Consider the following 18,979-nt stretch of genomic DNA (forward strand, 5'->3'; position numbering starts at 1 on the left):
TTGTTGCTATCACAAGGGGGTCTAGGGAGCAATGGTGTCCTCTCTTCGGTGCCAGTTGGAAGAAAGGTGCTCCATTGTTGGTGCCAGTGGGAGGAACAGTGTCCTGTCATTGTCAGTGGAAGAAATGGTGCCCCATCATTGGTGTCAGTGGAAGAAATGGTGCCCCATCATTGGTGTCAGTGGAAGGATTGGTGCCAGTGGGAGGAATGGTGCCCCGTCATTGGTGCCAGTGGGAGGAATGGTGTCCTGTCATTGTCAGTGGAAGAAATGGTGCCCCATCATTGGTGTCAGTGGAAGGAATAGTGCCCCATCATTGGTGTCAGTGGACGGATTGGTGCCAGTGGGAGGAATGGTGCCCCGTCATTGGTGCCAGTGGGAGGAATGGTGTCCTGTCATTGTCAGTGGAAGAAATGGTGCCCCATCATTGGTGTCAGTGGAAGGAATAGTGCCCCATCATTGGTGTCAGTGGACGGATTGGTGCCAGTGGGAGGAATGGTGCCCCGTCATTGGTGCCAGCGGGAGGAATGGTGCCCCGTCGTTGGCAGCGGGAGGAATGGTGCCCCGTCGTTGGCAGCGGGAGGAATGGTGCCCCGTCGGTGGCAGCGGGAGGAATGGTTTTCTGTCATTTGGTGTCAACGGGAGGATTGGTGTCTCGTATAAATGGGAGAAATCTCACTCCCAAGGTCCAGATAAAGGCAAGCAAAGGGCCAATGTCCTGCCCTAAGAGCCAAGGGTTGGAGACTGCTGCAATGTGTGATGGCATTGGGCAGGTGGCAGATCCTTTTAATGGTAACTTTATGGGTCTCTTAGACCCCCCCCTCCCCCCCCCCCCCCCAACATCTTTCCTCTTCTCCAAAGCTGCTAATCAAGTACAGTAGCTGGGGAATGACAGCTCTGAACCCAGAAGTAACATAATACACTTTGATTCTGGGCTCATTCATTGCAGGTGAGATGGGGGGAGTAGAGGTTCCCTGATCTGCTCTTGCACAGCATATTCTGACATATTATGTGATATAGCAGCACGCCAGTGTGAACAGGTCCTTGGGGCCGAAAAACACAATTCTGCTGCAGTATGTTGCAGTATCACATGTTATTTAATCCAAATACTAGCATTACATTACACAAGCCACATCACTAAATTCCACGCAGCCATGATTTTTATTTTAGGTTACAATAAAAGCTGAGAGATCCTGTACAGCGGCTGTGTATTAAGGGCACGGTGTCAGAGGCTGGGCAGCGGTTATGAAATCTGTGTTGTGTAGTAAGCTGCACTAGGCATAATTAAAGGCATAATCTGCGGTGATTACAGCAGCAGCCAGCAGATAACTCAGGATAATTGGGGAGATGGCAGATTCTGTCTTCTGATTTATCTTTGCTTTAACTCTTTGCACATCCGGACATACGGCGTCTACATTTTATTGTTGCTTTCTGCTGGAGTGGACAAATGAAGGCAGCATTCAGGAGCCATTCAGTCCACTCTAGTTTTTTTTTTTTTTTACAGCATATTTGTTTAATGCCAAAATTATACGAAAGAATAACACCGCTCCTGATCTTCTTAACCATTGGGTTATACTGCCCCCCTACAGCAGTAGGACACTAGGCAGAAAAAAAGTCTGGCTATGCCTATGGGCATTTCCAGGGGGTATACTCCCTCTCTCCGCTATAGGTTTTTTTCTGCCTACTCAGGAGTAGGGACCTAGTTCCTTGCTGGGATCACTGGTCTTGGCAATTTTTTCTTTTTAGAATTTTTATTGTTTTTTCTCCTATTTTCTTCCTGTGAGATCTACAATCAACTGCCGGGCTGGATAATCTAGATCCAGTGGTCACCCCAGTCTGGCCAGCGAGCACGTGCAGCCTGTCTGCTCCTTGCTTGGTTGGCTCTGACATAGCCCCACCGGACTGGCCTTCAAGTTAAACTCCTCGCAAGGTCGCATAGGACCAGATCTCGGCCAAAGTCACAGTGTTCCTCCTGGCCAACAGCCCCCCCTTTTTCGATGGAGAGGAGGTTCTGTCTGGAGCTGTGCCCGCCTGGTTCCTGGTATGGTAAGTAACTGTCCCCCCCTCTCCACCCGGAGGGTTTTGGGGTGGACGTCGGCCCCTCCGTGGGACGGGCGGCCCCCTGGGTTACCCTCCTTCCTATAGGCACCCCCCTCATCGGTCTGATGATCCCTGTGGGCAATCTCGTCCCTCATCCATGCACCCCCCCTTCACTGACACTGGGGCTGTGGGGTGGGGTGGACTGGTCCACCTCCTGGGGTTGGGGCAGGGTGCTGTGCTGGTGGGGGGGGGGGGGTACGCCGCTGGCGACTGGGCGTTTGGCTGTAGAGGGGGGGGGCTGTACCTGGTGAGGGCTCCTGCTAGGGCCTCCTCTTCCTGCCTTTGCCATTTTCTGAGGCCTAGGGATCCCTCCTGGGTCCCTGGGAGCCTCATGGTGCCGCCATTTTCTTGTAGCCTTTGTGCTCAATGCACGGCGGCCTCTCCCTCTCTTCGGAGAATCGATTAGGTTCTCTGTTACTGGCGACCTAGTGGTGCTGCCGGAGAGGTGGAAGTGTCCCTTAGCAGTGTTTACACCTTCTTTGTGGGGTCCCCCTATTGACTCATGGAGTTTTTGGAGCACATTTCCCCACCTGATCCCCTCTCAGAGGCTGCGGGGCCCTCCGGATCCCAACCATCCATTGATGCACTGACGGCGGTCCTGGAGTCCTTTGTGTCCTAGGTGGAGGTGGTTTTTGAGCGCCATCCCTTGCCTCACCTGTCTCCTCCGATCCTGAATCTAAATTCAGCTGCCGTGGACTTAGGGCACTCTGGTTCTGCGACCACGCGCCCTGAGTTCTCAGATAGGATTGTTCCTCCACTCCTGTAGCCGCACACGAAAAGGCACTGGTGGAAGCAACCTCTGAGTGATCAGGCTGTTCCTGGAACATTGGACGGATTGTCTTCAGGGTTGTCCAGTGCGCATTATGTCAACCGTGTCCTAGCGGCTCTGGAGGTAGCCGGCATTCTAAGGTGGACAGAACGTTTTATAAGTCTTCTCCGCCCTACACATTTCCGGGGTGGAAACTGGCAGGCGGATTACCTCAGTAGGCAGGCGTTCAACACCAAGGGGAGTGGTCCCTTAATACGGAGGTGGTTTCATCAGTTGTCTCCGGTGGGGCATCCCCAACGTGCATCTGTTGGCGTCTGGGCTCAACATAAAGTTGCAGAGGTTTGTAGCTCAGTCATGGGATCCTCTGGTGGACGCCACAGACGCGCTGGGGGCACTGTGGGGTCAGTATCTGATTTTACACCTTCCCTCCTCTCAAGCTTCTGCCAAGACTTCTATGTGGGATCGAGGCAGAAGGCATTCCAGTCATCTTAGTGGCCCCCAGACTGGCCTTGCCAGGCTTTTTATGCTGATCTGGTGTGGCTGGTCCCCAACGTTCCTTGAAAGCTTCCTCTCAGGGAGGATCTGCTGTACCAAGGGCCAATCTTCCATCCTGCTTTACAGTCGCTGGCTTTGACGGCTTGGCTGTTGAACGCCAGGTGCTGAAGGATAGAGGTTTGGCTGAGTCGGTGAGTCCAACGCTGTTAAAAGTTAGGAAATCTACTTCTAGGAATATCTACCATCGTATGTAGAAGATGTACATCGCATGGTGTCTTTTGGGGTTTGTAGTTCATCCTCGCTCTTTTTTGGCAGATCGGATCTTGACCTTCCTTCCAATGGGGGGTTAAGCAGAAACTGGCCTTGAGTACTATCAAGGGCCAGGTGTCGGCCTTGGCAGTCTTCTTTCAATGTCCCTTGGCCACACACTCCCTGGTGCGTACTTTTCTAAAGGGAGTTTGGCACTTGGGACCTCAATTTGGTGCTCGCAGTCCTCCAGAAGCCTCCTTTTGAGAACCTTTGGGAGATTCCCCTGCTTATGCTGTCCCAAAAGGGGAACTTTTTGGTGGCTATCACCTCTGCATGCAGGGTGTCTGAGTTGGCAGCATTATCCTGTCGCTCGCCTTACTTGGTGGTTCACAGATATAAGGTGGTTCTTCGCCCCTGTCTGTCGTTCCTTCCAAAGGTTGTCTCTAATTTTCATTTGAATGAAGACATTGTGTTGCCTTCCCTGTGTTCCAGGCCAAAACATCCAAAGGAAATCTTTTTAGGAAATCAGACTCACTATTTGTGCTCACGGATTTCCAGATGGATCAGACAGAAAGTGATTCAGGCCTATTCCATCAAGGGTCAGTTTCCTCCTTTCCCTGTCAAGGCACATTCTACTCGGGCGCTCAGTGCCTCCTGGGCCTTCTGTCTTCAGTGACGCAGGTTTGCAAGGCAGCCCCCTGGTTGTCGGTGCACACTTTCACAAAGTTCTATAAAGTGGAAAGTGGATGTGTTGGCATCTGCGAATGCTTCTTTTGACCACAACGTTTTTCAGGCTGCTGTTGGAGGACCTGGCCCTCTTTGAGGGTGTATTGTTTTTTCAGATGGGCTCCAGTTGTTTGGTTAAGCTCCTGTTTACCTGGTTGACTATAGTTTACCCTTGGGAATTTCTTTTTCGCTGTTCCCACCCCTCATGTTTAACACTGCTTTGGGAGGTCCCAATGGTTAAGAAGATCAGGAGCTGTCTGTCAATGAATGAAAGCGAAAATGGGATTTTTTACTTAATTTAAAATCCATCTCTCTGATGTGCATTGGCTAACACAGCACCCACCCCTCTGTGGGGGTGTAATTCTTCTGACACTGCTTTAACAAAACTGAGTACCTATAGCAGAGAGGGAGCATACCCCCTGGGACTGCCCATAGACCTAGCCAGATTTTTTTTCTGCCTAGTGTCCTACTCCTGTAGGAGGCAGTATAACCCAATGATAAGAAGATCATGAGCTGTATCCGTCAATGAACATCAGAGAAGTGGCTTTTACGGTAAGTCAAAAATCCCATTATTCCATGTAGCTATAAGCATTACCAACAGTCAGCATCTACTGCCAGCATGCACAGTTGTTATTCAAACCTGAGAGATAAGGTCAACGCGTTTCGCAGGAGTTCCCGCTTCCTCATGACCTCCTATCTCCTGAAAAGACGTAAATGGTCAACATGAAAATTTGTCTATGAAGATATTGCATATAATGTATGTATTTTTTTTTATTCTTAAAGTTTATAATCCATATACAAATCTATGACTAACCCCAAAGGTAGCGGAGGAGAAAGGTTGGGTTTTTTTTTTTTTTTTTTTTCCTCTCCCGTGCTATCACCTTATCCCCTCTTTGAATAATTATGCATGTAAATGTATCAATGTCATATATTGCGTCCATATCATCGCTAGCCTTATAAATGTGGTAATGGATAGAAATGTTGTTCTTTAGTCATGTCCAACTCTTCGTGACTTCATGGACCATAGCGCGCCAGGCTTTTCAGTCCATCGCTGCCTCCCGGAGCTTGCTTAGCTTCATGTTCTTTGTTTCGATGATGCTATTTATCCATCTTGTTTTCTGTCATCCTTCTCCTTTTTCCTTCCATGTTTCCCAGCATCAAGGTATTTTCCAATGAGTCCTCTCTTCGCATTAGGTGGCCAAAGTATTCGAGTTTCAGCTTCAGAATCTGTCCTTCCAGTAAATATTCAGGGTTAATTTCCTTCAGGATTGACTGGTTTGATCTTCTTTTGTTTTTTTTTTTTTTTTTTTGCCATCCAAGGGACTTTTAAGAGTCTTCTCCAACACCATAGTTCAAAAACATCAATTCTACGACATTCTGCCTTCCTTATGGTCCAACTTTCATAGCCATAGGTTACTACTGGAAATACCATATACATCAATAACATACTAGAGTTTCCTATTTTAATTCAGTTTTTTTTAAGTCACATGACCTATAAAAAACAATATAAGCACAGTAAAATCGTTTTCGCCGCATTATCGGCACCTTTTTTTCTATTCACAAAATGCCGTAAACACTTTTTCAGCCGCTGAAATTGCGATGCATCTCTATAAAAAATCTTCAGTGTACAGCTCCCCCCGCAACCCCCTAATACTAACCTGAGCCCCATCTTTATCCAGTGCTGTACACGAGAGCAGAAGCTGTCCATGGTCTCCTCATTGGCTGAGAATGACTCCCACTACTGTCAATCACAGCCAGTGAGCTGGGGGGGGGGGGGGGATTAAGCCACGCTCCATGTGTCTCATAAACACACAGAGGTTGCTTGGGAGCGAGCACACGAGTGCCCCCAGTGCAAGAAGCAGAGGGTGGGGCCAGGAGCGTCAGTGGGGGACCAGAGAAGAGGAGGATCAGGGCTGCTCTGTGCAAAACCACTACACGGAGCAGGTAAGTATAGCATGCTTATTTTATTAAAAAGTATATATTAAAAAGAAAAAATCTGAACTTTTACAATCACTTTAAGCAATAAAACTACATTTAAAAAAAAAAATGCTCCCATTAAAAAGTGCCTATCATCAGCACAGATAAAACAGCCTGAATGATAACAAGAGCCACTCAAGCCTTGGGGTTCGTAAACAGTGCGGCTGAATAGATGCAAGCAATTCTGTGTGGTGCGTGATGTAACTCCCTTTATTTTTTCCTTATTCTTTGAAAAGAAAATGGTTTGACGTTTCAAGTGTTCAGATTTCACTAAAACACACAAAAAAAATGTGTAATGTAGTAATTTTATCTTGGCAGTTATTCAGCAGGGATGCTAATTGCTTTCTCTGAACAATGGGCAACCCCTAGAGAAGGAATTTGCAACTTTTTATCTAAGTAACGCGCACAGCCCAGCAGGCATTGAAAAATGTGAGTGGCATCAAAAATGTATTTTCGGTAAATCTTCCGATAACTTCTAAAACTTTCTGAAGTACTCATTATACACTTAGAGGATGTCTAATTAGATTAACTTGCTTCGCAGCAAACTATACAAAGCATAAAGCAAGCAGATTTGGTAGAGAGGTCCAGATATTGTTTGTTTGATCAATTATTACACTGGGATAATGCCAGACGCATCAGGAGCTTTGACTGTGAATGGAGGGAGATCTGGTGGTCCCAGCTGACCTATTGGTGTTTTTTGCTATCTCAGGAATTTTTTTTAGAGACTGGTACAAAAAACAAAGTATTTTCAGTGAGTGACACATCTATAGGTCAAAACACCTTGTTAAAGTGGTCCTTGCATTTCTGTATTTTTGTAGGCATAGGTGACACCACTGGGCCTTCTCAAGATGCTGGTTCCAAAACCCTGTAAGAATGCGATCCTGCACACAACAAGATTTGTGGTACATAGGATCCTGGGTCGCCCACACTTGTCTTTTAGGAAGTGCCCCAAGTTGGGGGGGGGGGGGGGGGTTAAGTGAATTTTCACATTCAACCTAATCTCATCCCATTTTTGCCCTAAGTCCTTCCCCCCTCCCTCTCTTCCAATTGAATATAGATTTTTCAGTATGCGACCGTCTCCGGACACCCCGATTAGGTATCTCTGCCAAGAAGCTGCTTCCTAAGCTCTGGAACACGAAATCCGTGAATCTGGCTATAGTTACCCCAAGAACTTGACAGTACCAGTTTGAGTCAGAATAAAACTGTTTATTCAAACACAGGCACAAAGAGAGATACTCTGTGGGACAATCCCCCCTCCCCCTTAGCATCCAATCCCACATATAAATCCCATAATAAGCTGATCTTAAGGCAGACAGAAACAATAGAACAATGGGATACAGGTACTTAACAATAACAAGCCCCACCCCACCTCACTATCTAGCAAGGGTCTATGAGACACTCCTGCAATTTTCTTGCAATCTGAAAATTCAAATCGTCTATCTCTATATATCTCTCTTGAGGGATATTGTTCATAAATATTATTGTCCCAAGTGAAAGAGGCCCTTCACTCTTACAACACAAACCACACATATAGAACCCAGGATAACCGAGGTAACACGAAATGCTGAGTCCGGTGTGGTTGTACAGCGAGTCTGATTAGTGTAGACTCGACTGGGGTTCTTGGTCCCCATGTGCCCCTATAGACACAGGGTGACTTACACATAAGAGGGGCTGGACAAGGAGTTTCCTGACCTCTCTAAAGTAATCTGGGTTCCACGAGCCCCCCCACCCAAAGGGACTTCAGTCATACAGTACTTCTCCATTTCTTGCCTTGGAGACAATGATGTCTGTGACCCCCCCCTTCCCGCCAGAGTACATGCATGTGCAGATGTGCTGCATGGCTGTTGGGACTCTAAACCCTTCAGCACAAAAGCCCCATGGTATATGTGCAAAGACGGGTATTACCGAAGTCTAAAAACTTTTTGCATGTGCACGATATATATATCTTGCGTGTGCGCAGCAGTGCTGAAGGGCTCTTCAGCATACCTGCGTATGCACCATAGTAGCGTAGCCTGAGCCACCAGAAACGGGTGCTGAAGTTCATCTAAGTATTTTACGTTAACTTCTAATTTTTTTATCCCAAAAAGGTTTCTGCATCCCAAAAGATTGCAGTATATTCAGGATGCTGAAACCTTTTTGGTTTATGGATTTTTGAGATTTTTTTAAGTATTTTCTAATTATATATATATATATATATATATATATATATATATATATATATATATATATATATATATATATATATATATATAATATATAGAGCTCAGCATAAATGAGTACTTGGAGTGAAGATTTTAATCAATATCTCAAGGAACACAAGAACAATGTCCAAAATGTTGACAAAACTGATTTTTTTTCTTATATAGGACATTTGTTTAGCTCATTACATGAAAGTAAGGTTAATATAATTTGGATTACAAAATCTTCAGTTTTTACTCCAATTGATGCCAAAATTAAAACACCCCATACCAAAAACGACTCCATCTAGTATTTTGTATGACCTCCGTGACTTGTAAGGACAGCACCAAGTCTTCTAGGCATGGAATGAACACGTTGGCGACATATTACAACCGTTGTCTTTTTCCATTCTTCAAGAACGACCTTATTTAGAGCCTGGATGCTAGATGAAGAGTGATGCTCGTCTCTTCAGAATTCTCCATAGGTATTCAATTGGGTTCAGATCAGGAGACATACTAGGCCACTGAATCACTTTCACCATGTTCTTCAGAAATGTAACAGTGGTCTTAGATATGTTTTGGATCATTGTCATGTTGGAAAAGTGCACGACGACCAAGGACTTGGAGTAATGGTAGCATCTTCTCTTTCAATATAGAGCAGTACATCTGTGAATTTATGATCCCATCAATGAAATGCAGCTCCCCGACACCAGCAGCACCCATGCAGCCCCACAGAAGGACACTGCCACCACCATGTTTCACTGTTGGCACAATGCATTTTTCTTAGTACTCACCTTTGTGACACCATACAGTTTTTTTAAAGCCATCAGTTCCAAAAAACATTTATCTTGGTCTCATCACTCCAGAGTACAGAATCCCAGTAGTCTTCTTTTTCAACATAGGCCCTGACAAATATTAGGCTGGCTTTTTTGCACATGGGCTTTAGGAGAGGCTTCCTTCGTGGACAACACCCATTCATGCTATTGCTCTGCTTCATATGGCTTATTGTGTCACTGAAAACGATCACCCCAATATGGCTTTCTTCTTTAGCTAACTGCAGTGAACTTGCATGGCAATTTTCTTCAACCCTTCTCATCAGCAGATGCTCCTGTCGAAGTGTTAACTTCCATGGATGACCTGGATGTCTTTGTGAGATGGTTGTAGTTCCATCTTTGTTACATTTTTGTATCCCTTTTGCTCCAGTATTCTGACTGATAAGTAAAGCTTTGCTGATCTTGTAGCCTTCACCTTTCTCAGGCCTTGTGACATTTCTCTTCCATGTGGTGCCATTACTGACAGCATGAATGGGAGGGGTTTTCTTAAGTAACGCCCTTTTATAATCAACTGTCTGCTGGACACCTGTTTAATCAATAATTACTCTCGCTTGTAGCTGAATTTTTAAGATTTTGTTGTCTAAAATTTAGCTTTGCTCCTCAGACTTTCATTGAGGTGTATTCATTTTTGCTCATGGTGTTGAATTAATTTTTTAGTAAAAATGTTTTTTAGTGTGCAAATTAACAAATCTTGATTGCAAGCAAGCATTTGTGGGAGATTTTTTTGTAGTTTAGCTTCCCATAGAAAATGTTTATTCTGAAAGGCAAGCAAAGGTTTTCTGAAATATCTGTTGGGATGTACTAATTTATGCTGAGCATCGTGTATGTGTATGTATGTATGTGTGTATGTATGTATGTATGTATGTGTGTGTGTGTATATATATATATATATATATATATATATATATATATATATATATATATATATATATATATATATATATATATATATATATATATATATATATATATATTATGTGTGTATGTATACATAAATATATCTATAGCTTCAAACAGGGCTTTAGTTTGGATTATCGTTTTGTTATTTTTTCCATCTGCATCCTCCAAGGTACGCCTTCTATTTGAGCCCTGATGTGCCTTGGGACCCATTAGTTACTTCTTTCTTTAGGCTATTAATTTGTTTATTGGATATGTTTAAAAGCCGAAAGTAAAAAATATAGGGTTTTTTTCAAAATTAAATTGTCAGTCTTTTTTTGTTTATATCGCAAAAAATAAAAATACCACCAAAAAGCTCTATTTGTGGGGAAAAAATTATGTGAATTAAATTTGTGTACAGCTTTGCATGATCGCACAATTGTCAGTTAAAATACTGCAGTGCCATAATGCAAAAAAGGGCCTGGTCATAAAGGGGGGGGGGGGGTAAATCTTCTGGAGGTCAAGTGGATATTATGGCCGTGCGTCTGCCGCCTTCACTTTACATTCATTCTGTTGTGTGAACACAAAGTAACACGACTCATGATTGTTTGTTTGTTTTTCTGTTCTTTGCTCCAACAGGTAACGTTCAGGATGCCACGCGACTTCTGGGCAGTAAAGAGGTCCGAGTCAACTGCTTGGATGAGGTAGGATGACTTTGTGTTTGGGGGATTCGCTGTGCACCCCACATTTGTTTTAAATACCAAAACAAAGTACTTGCACTATAATTACATAAATTTGCAAACGGTAGCTGCTGTTATAAAGTGCTAATCGCCTAAAATGCAAAATAAGTAGCAGTCCTGCCCCATTCACTTGAATGAGTAGTGTACGAACACAGCCGCAGGTCCTAATTTGACAAATTAGGACCTGTGGCTGTGTTCATACAGTGTCTGCGTCCCCTAAAAGTAATGTGGCTTGAACCTCATGAACAATCCTTGGGGCTCATTCGCATATGATGTAAGGTGTGGGGGGCACGGTAAAACCCAATGGTTGAGCTGCACTTTTTGTACGCACTTGCCAACCGCAATACGTGTATATATACATATACAGGTATATAAATGTTTTACTGGGGTTATGGCTGTAGCTATTAGCCATAACCCCAGTATCCCTTTTTTTTTTTTTTTCTGCCGGTGATTGGCTGTCTCAAGAAAGCGGTCCGAGCAGTTAATTAGCCACTAGATCACTTTCAGAAGCAGCGTGTCAACCCCCGCCGCAGATTGCATTGTCGAAATGTTCCTCGAGCTCACCGTTTTGAACAGTAAGCTCGTGATACACCAGTGAGCCCGAGGAACAATACAACAGTTTGCACGGCTGGCCATATAGATGAACCAGATCATCTCTATGATCTCGGAGGACCAGATCATCATCAGGACGTGACTTCCGGTCTAGGGCAGAAGTAAACCCTTTTTATTTTATTTTTTTTATTCATATTACAAGAAATGTAAACATCCCTTGTGATAGAAATAAGGCATGACCGGTCCTCTTTATGGAGAGATATGGGGTCTACCTTTTTTGAAAGCAAAAGATCATAAAAAATAAAAAAAAATAATAATAATAATGTGATCTTTTACATAAAAAAACAAAAATCACATTATCTATTTATCTTTTGATCTTTTGCTTTTAAAGGATCGAGGAGTGATTTGTAGACCACAGATCTCTCCATAAAGAGGACCGATCATCCCTTATTTTTATTACAAGTCATTTTACATTTCTTGTAATATGAATAAAAGTGATCAAAAAAATAAATTTAAGGGACGGACGGTGTTAAAAAAATAAATAAATAAATACATTTAAAGCGCCCCTATCCCCATGTGCTTGTGCGCAAAAGCGAACGTATACGTAAATCGCGCACGCATATGTAAACTGTTTTTGCACCACACGTGGACAGTAGAGTGAGAGCAAATATTCTACCATTAGACCGGCTCTGTAACTCTAAGGCTCGGTTCACACTTATGCGATGCGGGAAGGCTGCGAATTCGCAGCCTGTTCCCGCATCGCAAACACACCCCCGGCAGTTCACACTGCCATATGCGATACGCAGGGGGTGTCAATGTAATCTTAACGACACCCCCAGTTTGATCGTATATCGCAGTGCGATCTTGCAGTTCGCACAGGATCGGATCGCACAAGTGTGAACCGCTGTGCGATCCGATCCTGATGCGGCTGCCAAAAAGGATCCTGTGCGTGTTTGCTGCGGGTGCGGTGCGAATTTAGCCATACAAAGTGTATGGCTAAACTCGCACTGCACAGCCGATCGCATGTAATGAAGGAGCAGTGCTCTCCGATATTACATGCGATCGGCGCAGCCGCATCAATGTGAACCGGGACTAAAGAGGTAACCTGTAAAAAAATTTTAAAGCGTAGCCTATGGAGATTTTTAAGTATCGTCGTTTGTTGCCATTCCACTAGCGTGCGCAATTTTTAGGAGTGACCTGTTCAGTATCTATTTACTCGGCGTAACATCATCTTTCAGATAATTGAGTTATATATTGCGTTTTTTTTTTTGCATTAAAATTCATTAAGGTGTATCTTTTTCCCCAAAAAATTGTGTTTAAAAACTACTGCGCAAATACCGTGCGAAATAAAAAAAAATTGCAACAAATGCCCTTTTATTCTCTAGGTCTAGGGTCTCTGCTAAAAAAAAAAAAAATTGTGTGTGTGTATAATAAATAATGTTTGGGGGTTCTAAGTAATTTTTCCAGCAAAAAAATCTAATTTTTTTTCCTTGTGAGCAACAATTATCAGAAAAGGGCTGGATCCTTAAGTAGTTGAAGAGTTGTTCGGTATCTATTTACTCGGCATAATATCATCTTTTATATTTGAACAAAAAATTGGGTTATATAGTTTTTTTTCATTCAAATTCAATGTTATACTTTTTTCCAAAACAAATTGCATTTGAAAAACTGCTGCGCAAATACCGTGTAATACAAAATTGCAAAAATCGCCATTTTATTCTCTATGGTCTCTGCTTAAAAAAATTGTTTGGGGGCTCCAAGTAATCTTCTAGCAAAAAAAAAAAAAAAATTATTTTTACTTGTGTAGCTCTACCCCCGCAGGAGCCGCTTAAGTAAAACGGGTCCCGCACTCTGCCTCTCAACCCCAAAAAACACCACTGGCACACCTGGTAATTTGCGAGTGTATGACACACTGACACAAGACAAATAGATTCTTACTCCTTAGTTCAGCTTTACTCAAGGAAGAGACTTGAAAAGAGTATTATTCAACTAGTCCCTCACTAAAGAACAGTCAAGCCTTTATAATAACAAGTAAATGCATCAAATATACACAGTATCTTTGCAGTAAGTGAATCTCTCAGGACAACAGATTGCTATAAGAAACACTTTTACTTATAAGGGAACCCCGGGCCGGCCTATTACTGGTATCCTAATGGGAGATGAGATAAGCTATATACCAGTAACTTGTCCCCTTTAAGCACAAAAATATAGCAGTGTTCTACTTGCAAGGCCTTTCTAAGATCTTCACCGGCAGTTGGAGTTCATTAAACATACAATTACAATTTACATTACAATTCATAACAGTAGCAAAATTACGGTTATGAAGTAGCAGAAAAAATAATTTTATGATCGGGGGTCACCACAAAATAAGGAACTGTATTAAAGGGTCACGGCATTAGGAAGGTTGAGAACCACTTGCATATATAAAAAATATTTCCTATTCTAAAACCTATCCAATAAAAAAAAAAAAAATCAAGAAATTGAATTTCTTAATAAATTGAGGCCATATGTGTTCTAGCTGTTTTACTGCTACACGGTGGCTGCTGTGTGCAGGATCACGTGTGTGTGTGTGTGTGTCTATATAGATAGATATCTATATATATATATATATATATATAGTATATTCTGGGTCATGCGCGCCAATGTGCAACGCCAGCAGCTCACTCCCACAGAGCTGGAGCTGATCAGCAGGTACCGCAGACTCGATGTCCGCTGGCACCCACCGATCGTTGTGTACACAGGCAAAACGGCAGTCTGCCTATGTAAACAAGGCAGATTGCCATTCTGTCAGTAGGGAAGGCATGGATCCTGTGTCTCTGCAAAGCAGGGAGATGGAACCATGCCTTCCCCTAGTAAAAGCACCTCCCACACTGTTAGAAAACACTGGCTAGACACACATTTAACCGTTTGATCGATCTTGTTGTTACTCCCTTACCACCCAGTGTGACTAGTACAGGGACTGTTCTTTACAGCGCAAAAAATATACAGGTGGTCAAATACCACTAAAAGAGCTTTATTTCTGGGGAAAAAAAGCCATAAATGTTGTTTGGGTACAGTGTCGCACGACTGCGTGATTGTCAGTTAAAATAACACCATGCCGTATTGCAAAAAAATGCCCTGGTCATAAAGGGGGTAACCTTTCTGGCGTGGAAATGGTTAATGTGTGCAAAAGTTATAGCGTCTACAAACTATGGTGCTTATATATATATATATATATTGGAATTTTATGCAGCTATAGATGCTATACTGTAATGGATGTCATCAGTGGGTTATACTGGCACTGTGATAGTGTAGTTGGCAATCTGGCGCTAACTGACACGGATGTCGCTAGTGACACTAATGCCGTGATCAGTGATAATGCTAATAGATGTATACTAATACTGTAGACCAGTAATGATGAACCTCGGCACCCAAGATGTTTTGGAACCAAATTTCCTATGATGCTCAATTACACTGCAGAGTGCATCATGGGAAATGTAGTTTCAAAACATCTGGTGTGCCAAGGTTTGCCATCACTGCTGTAGACTGTAGTAATAGGAAGAGGTTAATATCTACGGGCTGCTTTTACTTTCTGATCTGGCTGTTTTTTTTTTTTTCTCCCTCATTTTCTGGGAGAAGAAACAGCCAGATCGCTGTTCCCTGTACACAGAGTTCTGTGTGTTTTTGGAGACGCAGAACCTGTGTGTGATTGGACATCAGCTGACTTCGGCCAAAATCATTGGCTAAAATTCAGCTACCAAAAATTGGCAGGGGGCACGTGCATGCTTGCCCCAAACCCGGAAGAAGGCCGTCCCATACATTTACATGATTGTACTTGCCACCTGCTCATGGTATTTACTGTAAGTGGTTGGCAGGTAGTTAACCTCTTCCCTTCTTAGTCGTCCTTTTACAATAGGCTGGGTGTCCTCTCAGGATCGCGCTAAGCGCACGCACTGGCACAATCTGTCACTCAACCGTATCTACCAACACAGCCGATGACAGATCACTGTACCAGCCCATTGCCGGTACCATGTGACCGCTGTGGCCTTTCATGGTTTGTTTACTATTGTGATGAGCTCTGTGGTTGGCCACAGTCATCACATGGTACAGGCAGGGCCAACCACAGCTCCTCCTACACTATGTGATTGGCTGTGGCTACAGCTAATCACAGTAATAAACACTGAATGAATAGTTTTTATTCATAAAAAAAATAGTTGCTTATAACTGTAAAATGCAGTTATAAGCACACCTAGTGTGTAAAAAAATAAATAAATAAATACAAAATGGAAAAAGTTATGAATTTTTTTTTTTTTTTTTTTCTCATTTCTTTTTTTAATAGTTTCATCCGTCTTTATTTTCGAAAAAAATTACAACTTCAAAAAGCTCACCATGCCTCTTACGAAATACCTTGGACTGTCTACTTTCTGAAAATGGATCATTTGGAGATATTTGTACTGCCATAGTTTTTCCGGATCTCAAGAAATAGGGATTGAGATAGGCCCCGTCAATACATCAGAATTGATTAATTTTCAGATATATACCAAAGATTGTGGACGCTATAACTTTCCTGCAGACTAATATACACTGATATATACTTGGGTTATTTTCACCAAAGAAATGTAACTGAATACATTTTGGCCTAAATTTACAAAGAAAGATTATTTGTTTGCAAAATATTATAAAAGAAATGAAAAAAAGTGTTTTTTTAAAACTAATTTTGGTCTTTTCGCAAAAAAAAAAAAAAGTGACGATGCTATACCACCAAAGAAAGCTCTTTGTGTGAAACAAATGATACAATCTTCACATGGATACAGTGTTGCGTGACCACGCAAATTTCATTCAAAATGTGACCGCGCTGAAAGCTGAAAATTGGTCTGGGCAGGAAGGGGGTGAAAGTGTCCAGTATTAAAGTGGTTAATGGGACCACAACTGGGCTGTGAAAGGGGTGTGAAGAGTTCCATCCTGGTCTGTAGCAGATGCTGAAGATACCTAAAAGTAGCCACCCGTCTGGACCAGAGTACAATTTAGTTGTTGCTGGAGGCAAAGAGTCCTGTAGATGACCTGGGGGCAGAGGTTAGGACCATGAAAGTTAAGCCCCGTACACACGCAACGAATTTCCGCCGACCGGTTGTCCGTCTTTTGTCCAGAGTTGTGTTTTGTTGGTTGGAATGTGCTTAGACTGCACACAAATTTTCCCGCATGACAAAATTCTACTTCAGAAGTGATGTTATGTGTTGGTTTGCTTTCTTTGTGTTCTTTCTTCTCTGAGCATGTCCAGTCTTGCTCATAAGATTTTTCCCTGTCGAAATCTGTACTGACTGCACGAAAATCGGCCGTGTTTTGACGCAGGACAAAAATTTTATAGCCTGCACACCAGAATTTTTTCTGCTGAAAAGTCTGAGTCGGTTGTCGGCAGATTGGTCGTCGGACGAAAATTCCCGGCCGAATTTCGACGCGTGTGTACGAGGCTTTAGAAGCTCTTCTGGGCCCAAGAAGTTGTTTGAGATGTTTGCTGTCTGGGCGAGGAAGGGGGGGGGGGGGGGGGGACTGAGAGCACTTGCTGCTGTTTTTGGGTACCTGTACCCCAAACCCTCGCTTCCTAGGCATTTGAGACAATAAATTGCAAGCAAAGTAGACTGAAGGTGTTGAAGTCTATCAGTCGCCATTGATGGGTCGGTAAATGTCTTGGTGCAACTACGGGAGGGTCACTAGTAGTGAAAGCAAGAGAGACCCTTAAAACCCAGCAGCCTCTTTGGGGTCGTTGCTGCAATTATTTGTTGTGATGTTGCTACACGCTTGTTATCATTTCAGATTCTTGTTGCCATGGTAACTCTGAGACACTAAGTAACTAACGAGGAGTTTACACCAACTGCCCAGCAATTTTGCGAACAATAAGTCCCTCAGTTTTTCCCGGCTTATACCAGCAGGTCTTGTGCCGGAAAGCAATGAAGCACCGAGGGCTTGCTGTGTTGGCAGTGGAAGGTTTTGTTCTCGACCCATGTTTTTTGGCATACAACGGAATGAGAGGGTTTTAATAAGATGAAATGCGGTTGAGAAGAAAGAGAAGAAACAGACTGAATTCTTTTTTTTTTTGTACTAGAAAGAAACGTTACAAAACGGACAATGAAAGAGGCAGAATACTGAGGGCTCTGAACAGCGGTGCTTGAGATTCAGAAAGAAAGGTCTGTGCAAAATAAATTAAAGGCAAACGCCATTTATAGAGTAGAGTCGAGTTTTGGTTGGCTGTCGGAAGGTTGAATCATGGGGCTGCTCTTGGTCTCCAGCGGTTATTTATGAAAAGATGACTATTTTTAGTTCATTGAAACGTAAAGGTTTGTTTGTAACACATGTATACAAGGTGCTTGTGTCTAGGTCATGGGGGGGGGGTTTGACATAAAAATGGGACTTGGTAAGCACTAGGTTTTATAAATGGATTCATAATTAACATTTTTAGATATTTTAGAGTTGGTAATATGTAGCATACTGATCTGTGTGTGTACATGTATGTATATGTGTGTGTATGTAGCAGGTTTTCCAGGCAGGTGGGTCTGCCATTGTTACCGGTAATATTCCCAGCACATTTTGAGCTGTAACTCCAGGTGTGAGAACTGAGACAATGACAATTCCGGCATCTTAGGTTTGGGCGTTTTTATTCTATGTAGGGGATGGGAGAAAGGAATGAGTGGGATACTCCTCTGGCTCGACTAGGTACAATTTTGGGACTCTTCTAACAAAAAAAACCTGTTGGCACTGTCTTGACGTCAGCTGAATGCCAGCCAACGCTTCCTGATGCTTGAAGATACTGTAACACTGAAAACTGTGCTGGAACCTCAACTTTAATTCAGAAGATCCAGGACTGTAGAATACTTGACTTCTGACACTGCTTTGCTCAAAAGTCACTGAACAGCTCCCTCCGACCTTTCACTGGCTGAGGTAGCTCTGTGTAGAATCCTGTGCTCCTGCAACTCTCAACCTGTACATTCCACACTGTACACGGACTCTTCAGGCCCCAAACTGCAGGCGTCCCCTTTTAAACTTCAGGGTCCTCAACCTAGGTACCCCCTCTAATACTTCATTGTCCTCTGACCAGGCACCCCCTTTACAACTAGCTGACTCTTGGATCCCAGAACCTTCTCCGGAGTGGTCTCCTCTGACTCTAGGTAGACCTCCAGGGGCAATCCACAGTACTCACTACCTTTTGTAAGCTTTCCTGGGACTGGACCCCTCTCTCTCCGCTGGTTCTCGGCACACCGGATCCAGCTCTACTCGGCACCCTCTGGATTCTCAGGCAGCACCCAGAGACATCCGCTTCCTCTGAAAGGAGGAGAGACAGCCGTACTCTCCCTCCTGGGACTCTGCTTCCCACCAAAGATGCGAAGTCATGCACTCCCCTCAAACTTATACCCACTCCCAGAATCCTCTGTGGCAAAATCTGCCTTCTGGGGTAGTTACAAGCCAGAATGTGTCCCTGATTGGGTTTCCTCCACTGCCCTATGAGAAGCCTCTCAC

At 43.4% G+C, this 18,979-nt stretch overlaps 1 protein-coding gene across 1 annotated transcript in view; it reads left to right on the plus strand.

Moving 5' to 3' along the window:
* ANKMY2 (ankyrin repeat and MYND domain containing 2) overlaps positions 1-18,979 on the plus strand; it is a 60,321-nt gene that overhangs the window by 6,122 nt on the left and 35,220 nt on the right. The window contains exon 2 of the mRNA XM_082259780.1: positions 10,839-10,903. Coding sequence (XP_082115906.1) covers positions 10,839-10,903 — 65 coding nt within the window. The remainder of the gene's footprint in view (positions 1-10,838; positions 10,904-18,979) is intronic.

Source organism: Pelophylax lessonae (assembly GCF_965119305.1).
Source record: "Pelophylax lessonae genome assembly, chromosome: 5".
Classification (NCBI taxonomy): Eukaryota; Metazoa; Chordata; class Amphibia; order Anura; family Ranidae; genus Pelophylax; species Pelophylax lessonae.